General features: G+C 47.1%; 1 protein-coding gene across 2 annotated transcripts; it reads left to right on the top strand.

The window, feature by feature from the left end:
* Window positions 1–4,529, top strand: LOC112939562 (uncharacterized). 2 transcript variants are annotated; one of them, XR_010742352.1, is made up of 6 exons: window positions 1–136; window positions 608–3,155; window positions 3,261–3,555; window positions 3,632–3,730; window positions 3,803–4,176; window positions 4,264–4,529. XR_010742352.1 is itself a non-coding variant. In XM_066312139.1 (5 exons), exons 1-5 carry the CDS (start codon window positions 3,001–3,003, stop codon window positions 4,307–4,309), a joined length of 969 nt encoding a protein of 322 aa, XP_066168236.1. In that variant the 5' UTR covers window positions 2,985–3,000; the 3' UTR covers window positions 4,310–4,529. The 2 variants fall into 2 exon arrangements, 1 of the variants encoding a protein (XP_066168236.1); XM_066312139.1 differs by lacking the exon at window positions 1–136 and having other exon boundaries at window positions 2,985–3,155.
* Window positions 4,530–20,433: the final 15,904 nt, after the last annotated feature.

Genomic DNA, 20,433 nt, shown 5'->3' with positions numbered 1-20,433 from the left:
CCCATTTTCACCATTCCCAGCCCGAGCAGCGAGCTGCTGTTCTTCTCCCTCTCTCTCCCCCTCACCTCTCCACCTCAAATCCACTCAATTTGAAGCCGTTTTTCGCGGGATTTTTTTATGGAAATCGAAGAGAAAGGTAGACTCCTTCATTCCCCCCTCTTTTTTTTTCATTTTTATTGGTTGAATTTGTAGATCGGTGGGTAACCCTAGAACCCCTTTTTTACCCAAATTTGTGATTTTTAGCATTTGTTCTTAGGATTGGCTTGTTGTAGTGCTACATGTTTGCAATGTACTCATTGGTGTCATGAATTTTTTAACCATATATGTGGTAATGTTAATTTTTGGATGGTTTGGTTGGATGGATGGATGAAAAATTATGGTTGAGGCATGACGGAGGTTTGGGTTGTATGATAGAGTATTTGTAATATTTCGATGTGTAATGCAGTAGTAAACTTGTTGATAGTTGTAGGTGGATTAAATATTTTTTTGGAGTAGTAGCTTTGGGACAATTTAAGTTATGCATTTGTTATAATATGTCGGTTTGGACTACGTTTAGAAATGAAGATTTAATTTTTGTTACAAAGTTACATTTGATTTTTTGGTGTAGATGGATAGACTTGTTCGTGTTTACTACGGTGGTAGAGTGGTGGAACCTTATGTTGGTGGACATGTTGAGTTTGAGGATATGTCATTGAAGACTATTTTGTTTCCCACCCACCCAACTCTAGATGAACTAAGGTCACGAGTGAAAGAAGTTCTTGGATGGACCGAGGATAATGTGGAGATTCGTTTTTATGGGAGATACGATGTTGGTCAAGGGCATAAGTATATATTAAATGTGATAGGTCAGTTGGAATGGGAAGTTTACTTTGATTTGGTAAAAGAGTCTCAGTTTAGATCTCTAGAGGTGTTTGCATCAAAGTTAGTTCGTACCGTAGAAAATTTGGATCTAAACAAATCTCCTTCTTATCATTACGTTGAGAAGAATTTTGTGACATATTATTCTCGTCGTGGAGGGGGTGCAAGTAAGAGTGAGTTGGTACGAGAAGACTTGGAGGGTGAAGGAGAGAAGAAGAGACCTTTGCTTGGAAATGATTTATGGGAGGCAGGACCATCAAAGAGACATTGCGGTACTGATGATGTGGATGCAGCGAGGGTGATGAAAAGGGAGTTAGTACAAGAGGGGCTTGATCTAAGTGAACATTTGTCGGCGAGTGTTCATTGGTCGTCATACGGAGTCAACCCTGAATACCCGACAGAAGTAGCAGGCCAATATGTGAATCCAGATGATTACTTTTATGTCGAATTGAGTGGTGGTCACGATTCTGTCTCAGTAGAAGTCAATAGAGATGATGTTGACGAGGAGGCAAGTGTTGAGCAATATGATGTTGAATTTGCTGAAGACTCTGATGATGACCGTCCATTCCCTCCACTTACTAATAATGACAAGTTAGCATTAGAGGAATGTCGTGCGTTTGAGAAGGTGTTTGGGAGGAAGCCGGACATTCCTGAGTTTAGGGACCTAACACATGCCCATGGTGCACTAGTAGATGGCGGCATCAACCTAGATCAGTTGCCAGAACCATTCCAGGTGGATGGTCTCAGAAAGGGTTTAGAGTTCCCATCCATGGTCGCATTGAAGCTATGGCTCCAAGAGTACGCCATCGTGCACCATCGTCCATACCGTGTTGTCAATTTTGCCGCAAATAGGAGGTACACTGTTAAATGTGAAAACCCACGGTGCAAATGGAAGGTCCATGCAACTAAGAGGTCTAGTGGCACGTGGAGGATATCACGGGTAGGTAAGGAACATAGTTGTGCTACTGCCGAAGGTTCAGGGAGCCACCGGCAACTGACATCAAAGTTCATAGCAAATAGGTTATGCAATGCCATAAAACTGCAACCTACACTCTCTGCTTCTGCGTTAGCTTTGTATATATTTGAGGTTTTCCAGTATAGGGTGAAGTATGGCAAGGCTTGGAGGGCACGAGAGGAGGCTATGAAGCTCATTTACGGTGAATGGGGTGAAGCGTATGTCCGTTTGCCCACTTTGCTGCAAGCCATTAAGCAGAGGAATCCCAGTATGGTCTACCACATCGATACTCATCCTGATAGGGTTGTCAACGTTGATGGAGTGACCAAGAAAATTTTTATGCGTGCATTCTGGTGCTTTGGTCCTTCCATTGAGGCTTTTAAGCATTGTAGGCCAGTACTAGCTATAGATGCAACCTTCCTAACTGGGAAATACGGTGGTGCCTTGATGACTGCATTATCAGCTGATGCGGAGGACCAACTTGTACCTTTAGCTTTTGCCTTGGTGGAGAAAGAGAATTCACGAGACTGGTGCTGGTTTATCGATCTTGTCCGACGGGTTGTGGTTGGGCCGCATAGGGAGGTTTGTATTATCTCAGATCGACATGCTGGTATAATGAATGCCATGATGACTCCTGTTCCAGGATTGCCATCGGTTCACCACCGGTGGTGCATGAGGCACTTCAGTGCTAATTTCCACAAGGCCGGTGCGGACAAGCATCAGACAAAAGAGCTCCTAAGGATATGTCAGATTGACGAGAAGTGGATATTTGAGAGGGATGTTGAGGCACTAAGGCAGCGTATTCCTGAAGGTCCTCGTAAATGGCTTGAAGATGAGTTGTTGGATAAAGATAAGTGGTCTCGTGCATACGATAGAAATGGCCGCCGGTGGGGTTACATGACAACCAACATGGCCGAACAGTTCAATAGCGTGCTAGTTGGTGTTCGTAAGCTTCCAGTGACGGCCATCGTATCATTTACGTTCATGAAGTGTAATGACTACTTTGTGAACAGACATGATGAAGCTTTGAAGCGAGTCCAGTTAGGGCAGCGTTGGTCCACCAAGGTTGACAGTAAGATGAAGGTGCAAGAAAGTAAGGCGAACAAACACACTGCAAGGTGTTTCGATAAGCAGAAAAAGACATACCATACCACACAAATGAGGCTTCAAGCCTGACCCTGAACTCGATGTGCAATCGAGACTCTGACTATTTCATGTACCAGTGCCCATTGATTTGTTTCTGGGCAGTTGAGTACCACCTTCCGCACCGTGTCATGCGACAGTTCGGGAAGAAACAAGATTGGCCGGTTGAGGACATCTCAACTGGAGTTGAATTACACAAGTAAATATTTCTTATCTTTGTTTGCTTTCATTGTCAATGTTCAATTTTGTACCATTTAACCCTTGTCGATGCTCACTACTATTTCATCACCTTCTACTTGTCTAGGTATGACAGGGTGAGAACAAAGAAGGTAAAAGACTGGGGGCTAGAGCATAATAGATACATTGATGAATGGAGAACAGCCGGAAGGAACGATAGGTATATCGAAACTATACACCAAAATCATCTTTTCTCAGAGTACCTTCGTTGGCTGCATAGGACATATAGACTGTTCCTCTGCCCTACTTGGACGGAAGCCGACATAGAGGATGACCGCGACTCCGATGAGGGGCGGAATCCCTATGATGTCCGGACTAGAGTTGGATATCAAATGGAGCACGCCCCACTTAGAGGCAGAGTCGTAAGTTTTCTTGCATTTGTCAAAGTTACTTACATTTGCACCCTAGACCCTAACATATATCTTTTCACGCTTTCAGTCGAGAGAGCTCCTCAGGAGTGTGAATGAAATGGGGCATGCCCTCCAAGCTCCGAGGGGTGGTGAGGACACGGAGAACACGCTCCGCAATGTTTTAGAGGTAAAATTTATTTAGCACTTTGCATTACTTGAGTTATGCCTAACAAACTTCTTTTTTTTTTTTGAAATGCAGAAAGTTCGTCAAAGGTGCCGGAAACTTGCAGCAAGATTAGGTTGCAGGTCGGTTGGATTGGACGACGTGTACCAACCGGGGAGACTACCACCACCACTACCTCAATCCGCGCGTCCAAGTACTGCTCGACACTCCATCAGGATAGAAGAGCGTGAAGGAGTTGGTGGCTCGTCGTCGTCACGCATTAAGCAAGGGAGGGGAAAGGGGAAGGCGCCGGCTCCACCTAGCGACGACGATGACGATGAGGACGAGGAGGATGAGGACTACGTCGCACCAGACGCCGAGGAGATAGACATGTCACAGCTTCCCGACGCGCCTCAGGGGACGCAACCCACGCAATACAACTTGCGATCCACTCGGGCAGCGAAAAAGAGGTAAAATGAGCTTACCATTCTCAAATGTTATTTGATTTCCCTTATTTTGTTTTTAAAATGTTTTAAACATTGGATTTTCAAATGTAGGTACACTCCGGGCTCGCAAGCAATTCGGTGCCAACGGAAGAAGTAATTTGTATGAAGTTAATTTATTAGTTGGTAGTATGACATATGTGGTGCACTATGTGATATAAAATGTGATGGACTATGTGAGGACTATGTGATGGATTTTTGACATTGTTTCATGTGTGGAATATAGGATGGACTTTTTGCATTGTTTGATGTGTGGAATATGTGATGGACTTTTGGCATTGTTTAATGTGTGGAATATGTGATGGACTATGTGAGGACTATGTGATGGACTTTTGGCATTGTGATTTGTGCAATTGGAACTTGTTTTAGTCTGTACGAATCTGTGAATTATGATTTGAATTGCGAACTGTGAATTGGTACATTTGTGCAATATGGATCTACAATTTGCAGGGAGGCAGAGGGCGGCGCCAGCCAGTGCCGCGAGGCAGAAGGGTTTCGGGCTGGGGGAGGGCGGCGCCAGCTACCCTGGCGCCGTGGTCCATGAGGGCGGCGCCAGCCGAGGCCCGGAGGCAGAAGGGCTTCGATGGGTGGAGGAGGGGGGCGCCAGCCACCCTGGCGCCGCGGTCGGGGGGGGCACCAGCCGTTGCCTGGAGGCAGAACAGACTTGGCGAAAATTTGGGGGGGGGAGAAAGTTGGTGGGGCCCGCAGAGGAGGGGCGCGCCATCCATGCTGGCGCCGTGCTATGAGGGGCGGCGCCACTTTGGCTGGCGCCCCCTTCGGCCTAGTCAGCACCTCCACGACAGCCCTATTGCCACGGTGGCACGGGCACGGCGCCAGTGTGGCTGGCGCCGCCATGTTGGGGTACGGCGCCAGCCACTCTGGCGTCCCAAAAAGGACCATTTCCGGTTTAAGTTTTCCCAGGGGTCTATTTGTAAAATAAGTTTTCAAAAAGGACCAAATTGTAAAAATTTCAGTGCATCGAACATCTCCTCAACACACCTACAATTTGCACCCATAATCTTCTTGATGCATTAATCCCTGCATATACAAATTAAATGGATTTTCCAAGCAAATCATCAGCCACTTGAACAGACTAATCTAAACAATTTGGCCTGCTCAAACAAACTAACTATGAGCCAAATTATGCCACAAACACATGTCCCCCTGTTTTCGGTATAAATAATTAAATTACTTGTACCGAAAACACATAAAAATAAACCACCCAGGACGATACTCCAACATAATATCAGTCCTAAGCTAATCCATAATTTTCCTCCCAAAACGATACTGCCAAAACAATATCAGTTCTAAAATAATTAAGCTTCCTGCCATACACTAGGATAATATTTTTTCAAATACTTCCCATTAAGAGCTTTAGGCAACTTTTTCCCCTGCAAAGACTGAACAAAATATGAATTTCCAGGAACAATTTCTATAATTTCATATGGACCTTCCCAGCTCGGCGACCACTTACCAAACTTACTACTCCTAGCACCAATCGGCAAAATCGTTTTCCATACTAACTCACCTATTTGAAACAATTTTTCCCATACCTTTTTATGATAAGCCTTAGCTACTCTCAATTTTTCTCTCTCAATTGCTCTCAAGGCTTTTAATCTTTCCTCGGAAACATCATCTATCCTGTCCAACATTAAGTTTCTATAATCAGCAACCGACAAATCACTTTGCCTGGCTACTCTAAGTGCTTGTAAATTTACCTCTACAGGCAACACAGCCTACTGTCCATAAACTAGCTCATACGGTGTCACTTGTGTAGCACCATGCTTGGATATCTGATGAGCCCATAAAGCTTCAGAAAGCACCTCATGCCACCTCCTAGGATGTTCCTCTATTTTCTTCTTTACAAGTTTAATCAAAATTTTATTACTGGATTCGGCCTGTCCATTAGCTTGAGCATAGTAAGGCGACGAATTCAGCAATTTAATTCTAAATGATTAGGCAAACTCACTAAATTGATGAGACATAAAAGATGCTCCTTGATTGTTTGAGGAATACCGAATCTATGAATGATATGCTCTAATACAAAATCAATAACCTCCTTATGGGTCATGTTTTTCAAAGGAATCGCTTCTGTCCATTTAGTAAAATAATCCGTAGCAACCTGGACGAAGCGATGACCCTTAGAAGACGCAGGATGTATCTCACCTATAAAATCTAAACCCCATCCTCTAAATGGCCATGGTTTGACAATAGGATGCAACATAGCCGCGGGTGCTAATTGTATATTCCCAAATTTTTGACATGCTTCACACCCTTTATAATACCGAAAACAATCCTCCAACATTGTCGGGCCAATAAAATCTTGCTCTCTTTAATAACCACTGCATCTTATGAGCCGACTGATGTGTCCCACAAATTCCCTCGTGCACTTCTCCCATGGCCACTTTAGATTGATCTAGACCCAAACATTTTAATAATAACCCATCTATGGTTCGGCGATATAATTCATCATCCAATAGAGTATATTTCAAAACCTGTCACTGAACCTTCCTATCCTTCGTTTGACCCGGGGTTTTCAAACAATTAACTAAAGTCTCTCTCCAATCACCCGGCTCAAAATCCACTGCTACTTCAAACAAACCAGTGCTACTGCTATTTGGTTCAGCATGTCTCGCGCCTACTGTGGCCGAACCATCTATCTCATAGGAAATGCATCTACCAGCTACTACCCTACGCACTGGAGTACTAATACCAGGGACATGCTCATGTACATCATTCTCAATTTTGCCACATGCACACACAAAACCTCCCACACTAGTTACACTTAATTCGGTACAAGCCCCAGTACTAAATGGCACCGAATCAATACCCGGCAAACTGAACACCGGCTTCTCTGATATATAAAACAATCATCTCTTAACCTAATAGCCAGATGCTTGTTGTGCCAAGTAATTTGCTATACTATTCTCTTCCCTATGAATATGTTTAATGGTAAAAGTGTCTAACAACTTAATCAAATCCAAGCATCGGTCCAAATAGCTATTTAGCAGTCCATCAAAACACTGAAACTCCCCGTTAATTTGTCGAACTACTAAAAGTGAATCACCAAAAACATCTACATCCCTCACACCCATATCAACCAAACTCTGTAAACCGAATAACACAGCCTCGTATTCGGTCTGATTATTAGTACAAGGATATTCTAACCGGACCAATGTCTCATAAGAAATATTATTTGGAGAAACTAAGACGACACCTATACCTTGCCCATTGCTACAAACCGATCCATCAAAATAAAGTTTCCATGGACACAAATTAACAAAATTAATATCGTGGTCACTTTTAACCATATGATCAGTAATAAAATCAGCAACCACTTGACCTTTCATAGCACGCAATGGTTCATATAATTAATCAAATTCTACCAATGCATAAGCCCACTTCCCAATTCTACCACTAAGGATCGGTTGTTGCGACATATGTTTAATCACATCAATTTGGCAAGTTACTGTACAAGTATTAGAAAGCAAATAATGACGAAATTTAGTGCACGCATAATACAAAGACAAGCATAATTTTTCAATAAACACGTACCTGCTCTTAGTGTCCAGTAAACGACGACTCAAATAAGCCACAACATACTCCTTTCCATCGTCTTCTTACGTCAAAACCACACCAATCACCAACTCCTGTGCAGCAATATATAACCTGAAAGGTGTAGCGCCCGTTCCGTCGTGGCGCCTAGCAGGAAAACTATCTCTTAGAAACCCTAATTGCGAAATCTGTTTCTTTGCTTGTCGTTTAGTGTCCGTGCCATCTCAGATCTCAAATCCCCGATCTATCGTCAAGTTCAATCCCGAATCAAAATCCTTCCCAAATCAAATCCCTCCGCAAAAGTCTATTTTGCCTCCCTCAGGTTCGATGGGCCGAATTCCTCTCGGCCCATCTCTCCCTCCCTCCCCATCTCTCTCTCTCTCCCCGCTCTGCCCGCGAGCCGCGCCGAGCCCTCCCTCTCCGCTCTCGCTGCCGTTCCCGCCGACGCCGCCCAAATCGCCGCGCCGCCCGCGCGCGCGCGTGCCGTGGTGGCCGACCGCCTGGTCGCCGCCGCCGTCAGCCTCTGCCGCGCCTGTCCGCGCCTGCCGCCCGTGTCGCTGCTCCGCTCCACACCGCCCCCGCCGTCATCGCCGTCGTCATCGACCCGGCCCCGCCACTTCGCGCGCTAACCTCCAAGGGACGGAGGCAGAGCTCTCCCCCTCTGCCACGTCGCCCTCTCTCCCTCCTCCTTTTCCCCAAAGTGGCAAGGGGCAAGCCCCCCCTTTCTCCCTTCCTTTTTCCTTTTCCCTTCCCCGCCGGCGTCATCCGCCTCTGTCGCCGTTTTGGCCACGAGCGCCGAGCGCCAGCTCGCGCCTTGACCGCCCAAGGTCGGTTTCCAAACCGACATTGCCGCCCTATGAACCCAGGCGCCCTCCCTTCCTTTTTCCCCTCCCAATCTTCCCCGCTTTTCGCCCGCGCCATTGCCGTCCTTCTGTCTCTCTCACCGACCGCCGCAGTCGCGTGTGCCGGAGGAGCCTATGCGCGCTAGGACGCGGAAGGGGACTCCGGGCGCTCGCCTTCCTCCGCTTCCCCGGCCCGAGGCCGGAGAGATCACTCCCGTGCCGTCGGCCTCTCGTCACTGCGCCCCATCACCCCGCACGGTAGTGCCTCCCTCCATTCTCCCTCCTCGTTCCATCTCCTCCCCTTAGCTTTGAGTAGCCGCTCGAGTAGTACCCCAGTAGCTAGCTGGCGCCGCCTCGACTGCTGCCGTCGCTCGCCGTGTGCTCGCCGCTGTCGCCGCCCGAGCTCGGAAGCGTCTCTCGTTGCCGGTCTCCCTCAATGCGTTTCCTCCTTATGGCTCTCACCGCCGGGAATCGGCTCCTCATGACCTCGTCGCCGTTTCCCCCTTTTCTCTCCGCCGGCGAATCCAAGCCATTGGCTCGCTCCCTCTCGTTCTCCCTCGTCATCCCGGTGTACACCCCGTCGCCCCTCGTCGTCGCACGGCGTCCCGGAGAAACCGCCGCCGCCCGCCGTCCATTCGCGGCCGACGCCTTCGTCTTCCTCCAGCCGGCCCGCGTGGCAGCCACGTAGGCGCCACGTCGGAGCCACCTTGACATGACCGGATCGGCTGACCCGGCCAGCCGCTCCCTCCGTTCCCCCCCCCCCCCCGTGCGCATGGTCCGCGGTGAGCCGTGAGGCTGCGCGTGGGCCCGCCGCATCCACGTCCTCCGCGAACCGCGCGCATGCACCGCGCCTCCCTCCCCAAACCCTAGCACGCCCCGCGTGCACCTCGCTCACGGTGAGCCGAGTCGCCGACAAGCGGGTCCCACTCGGGACCACGCGGGATGGACCCGGCCCCTCGGCTTCCTCTCTCCTCCCCCCCGCGCGCGTGCTTTGGGCCGCCTTCTCGGGCTGGCCGGCCCGTTAGGTTCGGCCGAGCCGCCCCTTTCTCTCGGGCCGCGCCCTAGCCGCCCGAGGGAAGTCTAATTTCCATCCCTCCTTCTTTCTTTTCTTTTCTATTTCAAAAAGGATTTGAATAAATCCTTTTCCTTCAGATCAAAAATCCAATAATCTTAGAAATTCAATATCTTTCAAACCGTAAGCCCGTTTGACTCTGTTCAACTTCAAAAATTCCTCAAATCTTGAGATCTACCTAATGGCACGCTTAGAGGTCAATAATAGGGCCTTATTTTCGCCGTTTGCTGAGTTGTCCCGTTTCGCGTATAGTTTCGGAGCCCGAAGACCCGCAGTGCGAGGATTTCGAGGATCAAGCTCAAGATCTCGAGCAAGGCAAGCCACCTTTGAACATCTTGAGCCTATATTTGAACTTAATTATGTTGCTTGAAAAATATTCTGCATTGATAGGATTGCACTTAATCTGTTCGCCCCGTCTGCAAGGCAGACCGATGGGCCTACCTAACTTATTGCATCTGATCCTTCCTTTGTTAATTGTTATACCATGTTCCCTTGTAACCACCTAGTTGCGCCTCGGTAATCGTGCACTCTGCACGAGTATCGACGGTCGCCTTCAAACTTAAAAACTGAGAAACATCTTGGGTAAAACTTGGGTTTTACAAAAGACTTGGAAAACCCGACACCTGGGTCCGTGCTTGCGAACTAAATGAATTTCCAAAATTGCGGACCGGGGAACGTACCGGGTGTACGGTCTCCCGCTCTTGCACTTAAGGACCGTTTCCTTGGAATTTCATCCGAACATAAGACAAGTGCGACCACATGGGTGGAATGGGACACCCCTAGCTGAGTAACTAGCTAATCGGGGGAGCCATGATGCCAAGAGACATGTGGATTCAACGGGGTGGTGTCGGGGAGAACCCCTGGGTTTCCTGGCACAGTATGGTCTGGGACCTAATCTGGTGTTGGTCTGGGACCCCTCTCGTTGGCATATGGTGAACCTGTGTCGGCTTTGGAAATGCCTTGTCATGAAAGCCTTAAGGTCTCTAGTCGTGGCTGTTCTGCACGGGCTGGATGATCCGGGTTAGTAATGTCGTGTGGGTAAAGTGTACCCCCTCTGCAGAGGTTATTAAACTGTTCGAACAGCCGTGCCCCCGGTCATGGGCGGATGTGAGGTGATTCCTAGCGTAGTTTTGTTTGACTACTGCTTTGTGAAATTTGCTGATGTGGTTTGGGTTCGATGTTTGGAAAATCTGCGGCTGATGGGATCAGCCAGGCCCGGGTGGCCGTTTGAAAGCTGTTGGCCGGATGCCAACCTTGATCAATTCAAAAGACTGATACCTTGCACATACTTCGACCGGACGAGACACACTGTCTCATCCGTGTCGTTTGAGAAGCACTCACTTAGCTGTTTCAGAAAAGAGTTTAAATAAAATCAATTGCAAAAACAACAGCCTTTCCTTGAAGCCTGCATTAAACACTTAATTCCCCATGGCTTGCTGAGTACTCCTGTACTCACCCTTGCTCTATATAAATAATCCCCCCCAGTTGCTGAAGAAGATGAAGCGGATCCCGCTGACGAGGAGTTCTTCCAGGAGCAAGTCGGCTACGATGAGTTTTAGGGTTTCGGCCTAGTTCCCAAGTCGCGCCTGTGATGTTTGGTCCAAGTCTTGGCTTCCGCTTCCCTTTTGTAATGCAGTTGTGAGCTCGGGATCTGTCCGCAGCCCAACATGACTGTACTCCTACTCTATAAAAAAGAGACCTCTGTTGCTGTGATATTCTGTCTTCCTGTGATACCAGCACTGTTTCCTGGGACTGGTATCGATTAACAGGTTAATTTGGAGCGTCACGGGCTAGTTCCGCTCGGGACTAGTTCGGGGCGTGACAAAAGGCATACCGGACTTGGGTGCCCGAAGTACCGGAGGACTCAACAAATATCTCTTAATTTTATTAAAAGCCTCCCGTTGCTCTGCCCCCCCCCCCCCCAAGTAAACTCAGTTTCATGCTTTATTCTAAGAAGGGGAAGAAACGATTCAATTTTCCCTGCGAGATTAGATATGAATCGTCTCAAATAGTTAATCTTCCCAACAACTTCTGTACATCCCTTTTGCATGTCGGCTGCTGAAAAATAGCCTCTACCTTTTTTGGATCAATTTCTATACCATTTTCATGTATTACAAATCCCAAAAACTTACCAGCCGACACGCCAAAAGCACATTTGAGAGGGTTCATTTTTAGCCCATACCGACGCATTCTTTCAAAAGCCAATCGTAAATCGGCCAGATGGCTATCAAACCCGTCCGATTTAACGACTACATCATCAATATACACTTCCAGAATAATGCCCAACAAATCATGAAAAATTAAATTCATAGCACGTTGATATGTAGCGCCGACATTTTTCAATCCAAAAGTCATAACCACCCACTCAAATAAACCAACAAAGCCAGGGCAACGAAAAGCAGTTTTAGACATATCCTTTTCGGCCATAAATATTTGATTATACCCAGCATTTCCATCTAAAAAACTAATTACCCTATATCCTGAAGCATCATTTATTAACATATCAGCTATAGGCATAGGATATTCATCTTTCGGAGTGGCCTTATTTAGATCCCTAAAATCTATACACACTCTAATTTTACCAGTATTTTTCTTTTCAACAGGTACAATATTAGAGATCCACTCCGCATACCTACAAGGCCGAATAAACCCAGCTTTTAACAACCGATCAACCTCTTCTTTGATGCGGTCGTACATATTATAATTAAAACGCCTAGGAGCTTGCTTAAACGGCCTAAAACCAGGTTTAATGGGTAACCTATGCTCAACCAAATCTTTACTCAAACCGGACATCTCAATATAACTCCAAGCAGAACAATCAACAAATTCTCTAAGCAACTCACATACCTTGATCTTCTGATCAGATGACATGTTGGCATTGATGAATGTAGGCCGGGGAACACTCCCATCCCCGATATCGACCTCCTCAAGTGGATCCGCCGATGAGAATCCCTGACCAAGCTTTTCCATATCATCGAATTCCTCAATTGTTTCATGCATATCGTTCCTTCCTGAACGATATTCTGCAGTGCGCTTTTGCAACCATTCAATATTATTTTTTGCACTCATCATTTACAAGGATAAATTATTGAGCCGCGCTACACTAGTCGGTTGAGCCTGTATCGGTATGAACCCATTCTTACCGATACTTACATAATCATAGTCAGATAAATCTATGCCTGTCAAACAACGCATGTCGCCGTGTTGCCAATCAACCGGCGTATCTGTCAAAGCAATACATGTTGAATTATTGGCCTCAATTATCTCTACGTCTTCATCTACCCACTGTATCAAGCACTGATGCAAAGTAGAAGGGATACAACAGTTCGCGTGAATCCAATCACGACCTAACAAAACATTATACCTACCCTTTACATCAACCACAAAGAAAGCTGAGGTACAGTTTTACTTCCAACAGTAAGCTCCATGGACATCACACCTTTGGCCTCAGTTAACTCTCCAGAAAAACCACTAAGCCCCATATTGGTTTTCATTAACTCACTCTCCTTTCGGCCTAATTTAGAAAAGATCGAAAGTGGCAAAATATTAACACCAGCACCCCCATCCACTAAGATACGACCAATGGGCTTAACCATCGATATGTCCCTTGATAAATAGAGGTTTTAGATGTTCACCTACCTTTTCCGGTTTCCTGAACACGGTGGTTTTGGGACCGAGAACAAGCTCTGCGACCTCCTCCTCAGGTACTCGAAACTCAGCGGGCAATTCAAATACCATGTTCACGTCCATGTCACTAGCTAGGCAGTTCCTGTTTATCTTCAGGATCACCATCAACGTCCCTTTCCTTCTCGATGCGCTTGTCTTTCCATGACTTATCAACAGGCACCATTGGCCTGGTCCGGTTGAACCACTCATCAAGCTCATTCTCTTCCTGTTTCTTCCTGAGCTCCCGCGACCTCAGTTTCTGCACTCTTCGCTTCTTTGTACGCCCAAGTTTACGTCCAAGCTCTGGAGGACACCACTGTGGTGCTGGCTGTGTTCCGGGCGGAAGAATATTGCCACCATTTGGTTTAGCACTGATGCCTCTGAACCTAGCTTGCTGCTGTCGAGGTGTAGCTCTGGTACTATTGATGCATGTACTCGTGGGGCCCGCATCCAGGAAAGGCTGCATGCATGCATGCTGTTGCTGTTGATTTTTGCCTAGTTGGATCACCTGCATGGCTGCTGTACTGCCGTTGTCACATACTCCTATATTTGCTGCTTGCTGAGCTGCTGCATTGCTGCGTGTTTGGAGAGAATTTTAACTAGAATCTCCCCACCCAGGGAAATAAAATATGCGGGCGTGCCAGTGTACTAAGTACACAAATAAAATAGACAAAGGAAAATGTATTTATTATAATTCTTGATGAATTACAAAAATACAAAATCCTTGATCAAATGCGCTCCATGGCCTATAGGCAAGGTGGATCTGTCTTGGCGATTATGTTCTCCTGGTTCCCAGGGTCTCGGAAAACACCCGGTTAATTACTCTCACGAGTTAAACTCTTGAGAAACCTCCGATTAAGCTACGCTGGTCGTCGTCATCGATCTTCGCTTCACGTTCTCCCATGCATGACGGTGATGGTGGTGTAGATGTGTGTGGGCGCCGGCAACGGTCCACGGCCTCGTCGGTCCGTGCACCGGTGTTGGTGACGTCGTCTTCATATAGACTCCGCCCGCCCTGTCGTCTAGCCTTGTCAGTCTTGAACGGCGTGTGGTGAACATGGTTAGTTGATTGTAGACATACAGGGATTTGTGCTCAACTTGACCGCCATAGCGCCTTGATTGTAACTTGGGAAGAAATTGACGTGGATGGAATGATAACCGGCATGAGCAGTGGACGGTTAAAGTTCATATATGTTTATATAGCCCTTTGTGAGCGTGACAAGCACCAGAACAAGATCCCAAAAGGATATGCAAATATTAACCACATGCATATGTATATGTATATGTATATTCATGTACGCACTCCTGTATGTAGGAGGCAAGATGAAACATATACATCACGTTCAGCAATCATGTGATGGTGTTGGCGCCGAACTCGAGTATGTTGGTGGCGGCCGTGCAGAGGTCATCAACGAAGGCGCGAATGACATCGACGGTGGTCACAAAGAAGTCATCAGTATGTGTATGCATATTGATAGGAGCAACAGAGACACCGGTGGAGATGCCAAGCTTGTGGTCACTGGCGGTTGGGGTAGCATCGCTTCTCTAGTCTCCACGGAACCGGCCGACCATCGTCATGGTACATGAGTGAGCCTTCTGATCACTGCAGTACACACTTAGTATCAAGTGGTTTTAGGGAATATTAGGGTGTAGCGAAACCTGAGAGCGATGGATAACACTCCAGGTGCCGGTGGCCCTGTGTTTATATGCGTCGTGTGATAAGGAGTCGAACCCAATTATGTTGGGAATGACTCCAATCGTAGCGGGTATGAATTGGTCATGGAATCACGCCGTTGGGCGCCTCTCCTTAGTTCAAGCTCCAGCATGTCAGCAGAGGCAACCACGGGACACCGGTAGCGGCATTGAGCTCGGTTACGTCATTGGCGGAAGCATGTTGAGGCCGACGGCTCGCCAAGCCCAAGCATGTCACCAACGGCAGCCTGTTGAAGGCGATGGTTGGGCGGCGTATGGCGTATGGATGAGGCCAGCAGTGGTGCCAAGCTTGACCACGTCTTCGGTGGCACTCACAAAGATGATGTCGGGGATGTTGGGGTATGACCAGGCGGCACCAAGCTCGAGTGTGTCCTCGGCGACAACCCCGAAGATGGAGTCCCGGAGTGAATGGATGGTGCCAGTGGCTGTCGAGCTCAAGCACGGCATCGGCGACAGCCACGAAGATGACGTATCCGGCAAGATGATGTCGGGGTGTGTATAGATGATGTTCGTGACAGTACCATGTCGGCGGTTGCAGCCATGAGGACACCAGCAGGTGCAAGGATGATGCCAATGGTGACGCGCGCCAAACATGAGTACGTCGGTGGCGATAGCCATGATGCTATTAGCCGGTGCGCAGATGAGTCTGGTGATGGAGGCGCCAAGCTCGAGCCCATTATTTATCATAGCCTTGTGAAGATGATATCGACAGCGTGTGGCGGATGTCGATCGGCGGCGGCGCCAAGCTCGAGTACGTCTTCGGTGGCAGCCTCATAAAGGCGACGTCGGTGGCGGATGCAAGCTCGGCGTCGGTGACGACGACAGGGCCGAGCTTGTCATCTGCAGAGAAAACAATCGGCGCTAGCGACGATGACCAGGATCGGGTTCACCATCGGTGGCAGCCGCGAGGATAAACACCGACGATTGATGACGACACCGGCGGTAGCTCCAACCTTGAGTGTGTCGTCGGCGGAGAACCGGTTGGTGCCGGCAACGATGGCCAGGATCAAGTTCGCCATTGGTAGCAGCCGTGAGGATGAACGCGGATTGTTGATGACCACACCGGCGACAGCTCCAAGCTTGAGTGCGTCATCGGTGAAGGCGCTGTTAGCGCCGGCGACGGTGACAGGATCAAGCTGATAAGCAGTATCAGCCATGGGGTGAACGTCGATGGTTGACGGCGAAACAAACGAGACCGCTCAGCTAGGGGTAGCGCTAGCGCGTCACCGGCAGCAACCGCGGGTCCCACCTGCTGCATTCTTTGCTGCACCCCGTTTGCGACACGAAGCTTTTCACATGCCTTCACATCCTGCACAACAGCTGCCTGCTTCGATTTTTCAAGCACAACATCACCAATTTTCACACCATAGGCAGCCTCTATGCCACCCACTTCTGCAACAGAACGGCTCAAGACAACGCCACTGGAAACACCTTCACCCGCAGTTGACTCTACACAATGATCTCTATGTTTAACTGGCATCCATACTTTACTTCTTTTCGGTGAACTGATTTCCTTCTCCTGTCGCGGTCTAGAACTTCTGTAAAATGGTTTCTCACCACCACCCCATACCACGATGGCATCAGTTGGCCTTTCCTCGCGCCAAAACGAAGCCCGCTGAACTGGCGCATGCCATTCAGGCTGATAAGGTGCCATCGGTGGATACGGTATCCATGGATCAAAGTGCCACGGTGGGAACTGCGGGTATGCACCAGGTGGATAACCTCAATACATTGGCTCCATTAGAAACCCCGGTTGCGGAACAGGTGGACCCCTTTGCCAATTACATGCATAATCATCAAAATCACACCTAGGCGGAGACCTTGGCCGTTTAACACCTCCGAGTCAAGAAAACACATCACCCTTTTTTTCAGAAGCATATCTATCCAACATCCGCTGAAATGCTGGCTTCGGCTCTGGAGTACGTCTTTTCCTTTTTCGTTGACTTTCCACACTCCCACTTCTGGATTCTTTGGTTTTATCATCCTTCGAGGAATACTATCATCAACAATGACATTCTTCCCCTCAGTAGATTCGGTCTGATGAGACCGAATCTGCACCTTCTTGTTCCCAAAGTCAATCACATTAACTGGGAACGGATCACTATCAAGCTTCATCTTTCCTCCTTCCTTGAAATTCAATCGGCCATCATCGATCGCCGATTGTACCTGCCGACAAAACACATTACAATCATTAGTAGCATGAGAATAAGCATTGTGCCACTTACAATAAGCTTTTCTTCCCAACTCCTCAGGTGATGGAATTACATGCCCCTCTCTCAACCTAATCTGTTTACCTTGCAACAGCATATCAAAAATCTTATCACACTTACTAACATCAAAAGTATATCTAATTTTCGTTTTCTTAGCAGGTGTAGGTTTCAAAGCAGGACAAATAAAAGGTTTAGACTTAGGTGATTTCACCCACTCGGCCACACATACATCGACATCATCATCAGTAGCCGAATCACCATCCTCACTATTTCCTACCACATTAACCGCAGGCTTTGCATTTTCTCTGCTCTTATTATCTTTAAATCGACTATACTGCCTAGCATCCTTAGCGCGGCTCTCCTGCACTAAAGCTTTCTGCAAAACCTGGTTAATATCTGAAAATTCTTGATTCTCTAATCTATCTCTAAGATGAATGAGCAAGCCAGAAAAAGCAAGATCAGCCAAGTCCTTTTCGGCTATAGTTAAACTAAAACATCTGTTTTTCACATCTCTAAATCTCCTAATATATTCTGATACAGACTCATTGTGCTTTTGTTTAACTAAAGCCAAGTCTGAAAGCCTGAGTTCAGTTTCGCCGCTCTAAAAATACTCATGAAATTTCTGTTCTAATTGAGCCCATGTAAAAACAGAATTAGGAGCTAGCGAAGTAAACCATGTGAATGCATTCCCAGATAAGGACAAAGGAAATAATCTCACTTTATGAACATCAGACTGTCCTATTTCGCTGCACTGTGCCAAAAACTGTCCTATATGCTCAAAAGTAGACCTACTATCCTCCCCCGTGAACTTCACAAAATCAGGAATTCTAAAGCCTCTAGGGTACGGAGTTAAATCAAAATGCTCAGGGTACGGTTTCTGATATGCACGTGCTCTACCCCTAGGTTCAAACCCAAATTCCCTAAGCATATTGGCAAGCTGCTCTTTAAAACTCTCATTAGGTTGTGCACGATTATTTTGAGACGTAGGTGCTACATATGAGTGATGTGGCAAACTAGGCGACGTGGACACCACTTGCGGCATGTGCTGTGGAGCTGTACTAGCATACCCCACGGTACTTGAGGGTGCTAAGAGTGGAGTGCTATATGAGGTTGTTTCATAGTATGGTTGTGGAAAATTATAATTAAAATATCCAGCACTCGGAGTACTAGTGTTACAACTTTGTGAACTTACAACTGGAACAATGAAATTAGTAACACTAGGTGTAGAACCACCGGCCGAAACACCGTTAATATTTCGGCCAGCTGAATTATCATGTGGCAATAAAGAAGCAGGCAAAGCGCCAGCCGATGCACTAGCTGAACTCGGCAGTGACGCTGAATTAACATTATCATGGGACATCGGCTGTTTTTCCCTATGCTCGTCATTAATTTGCAATAGTACAGATCTCACCTGACGAGGCAAAGAGTTCTCAATATCTTTATTAAACTGCTCCTTAAAGCTAGCTATCTTATCGCTCAACGATTCAGTAATAGTATGCGCCATGTGTGTTAGGTCTGCACCAAATTTATTAGCTACAGAAACATCTATTAAACTAGCAAGATCATCAGAACAGATAGGTTTATTTACCTCAGATCTTACCTTTTTAAAGGCGCCGCTTCTGGTTTTCTGAAAACAGGCAAGTTTCTTTTTCGTCCGTTCCATCTTTTCTTCCTCAAGCTCGTGCTTTAATTCACGCTCTAATTCCTGCCGGTCCTCCTCGGTCAGGTCATCCAGTCCAACAGCGATAATATTCTTTGGGTCAACAGCGCTATCATCACCTTTTTCTTCAGCAGCCATGTCGCACCTGCACGAAAGAAAATAACGAACTCCAACGCTTCACGTGGGTATGCGCGTGTGACACAAGCTCCTGACAAATACTACTCCTTCCGTCCCAAAATAACTCAATTCTTGGGTTTTCGTGTCCAACGTTTGACCGTTCGTCTTATTTAAAAAAAAATATAAAAAAATTTAAAAAGATAAGTCACGCATAAAGTATTGTTCATGTTTTATCATCAAACAACAGTAAAAATACTAATCATAAAAAAATTTCATATAAGACGGACAGTCAAACGTTGGACATGGAAACCCAGAAATTCGGTCTTTTTGGTAACTACCAAGAGGTAACTACCAAGATTGGTCACAAAAGATTCACCCTGAACCAACCAAAGACAGTCAACCAATTCTCTGTTGCACTGCAAAAGTCCCCCATCCGCTATGCGAACCTTGATAACAGGAACAGAACGTTGTTTGCCCCCTAATCTGTTAGCCAACTCAGCAGCAACGAAACTGTGCGTGCTTCCCGAATCAACCAACATCAAGATATGGTGATGCTGAATCAAACCTTGCAACCGCAAAGTCCCCGAGGTTTCTGTTCCCAGCAGTGCTTCCTTATAAATCTGACAAGCCTCCCCTGTGACCTCAGATTCAGTGGGTTTAGTTATCTCCGGCACTGTAGCTGTCTGTTGTCGTTCCTCCTCATCCAACAGATTCAGCAGCTCCTCCACAACATGCAACTGGACAGTTGGTCCGCATTTATGTTCACGACTCCACTTTTCCCCACAGGTGTGACAGAGCCCCTTAGCCTTGCGGTAAGCACGAAGGGTGGCCACGCGATCCTCCATTGGAAGGGCCCGCTTATCAGCCTGTCCTCCCGCACCAGAGAACTGTTGATTGCTCTGATGAGAGACAGAGAAATCAACTTGCCGTGTGTCCTTGCGAGTAGTCTCCAGCACTTCCTCCTGTAAACACGCAAGATCCACAGCAGTATCCATGTCGGAAGGACGATGCAATAAAACTGCAGCTTGAATTTCAGGTTTCAACCCATCCAAAAACTGAGTGACAAAAAATTCAGAGTTCCAGGACGAATGATGGGCATAAAGTTGGTGCATCAGTTCGTTGAATTTCTCAGCGTAGCTAGATACTGAACCCATTTGTTTAAGTTTGTTAAACTGTCTAACCACCCCCTGAAACTCTTCCCTACCAAATTTAACACACACTGCTCCGCAAACTCTTCCCTACTCATTAGCTCGATGTGAGCGTTGGTAGTCTATAACCAAGTCAAAGCTCCACCAAAAAAATTGTAAGGCAGCTACTCCCACCCACACTTCCGGACTTGTTCCACTAACCCGAAAATAGGTTTCGCATTTCATCTTCCAAGCCTTTGGG

This window comes from Oryza sativa, chromosome 7 (genome assembly GCF_034140825.1).
Source record: "Oryza sativa Japonica Group chromosome 7, ASM3414082v1".
NCBI classification, from domain to species: Eukaryota; Viridiplantae; Streptophyta; class Magnoliopsida; order Poales; family Poaceae; genus Oryza; species Oryza sativa.
This window is presented reverse-complemented; position numbering and strand designations above follow the sequence as displayed.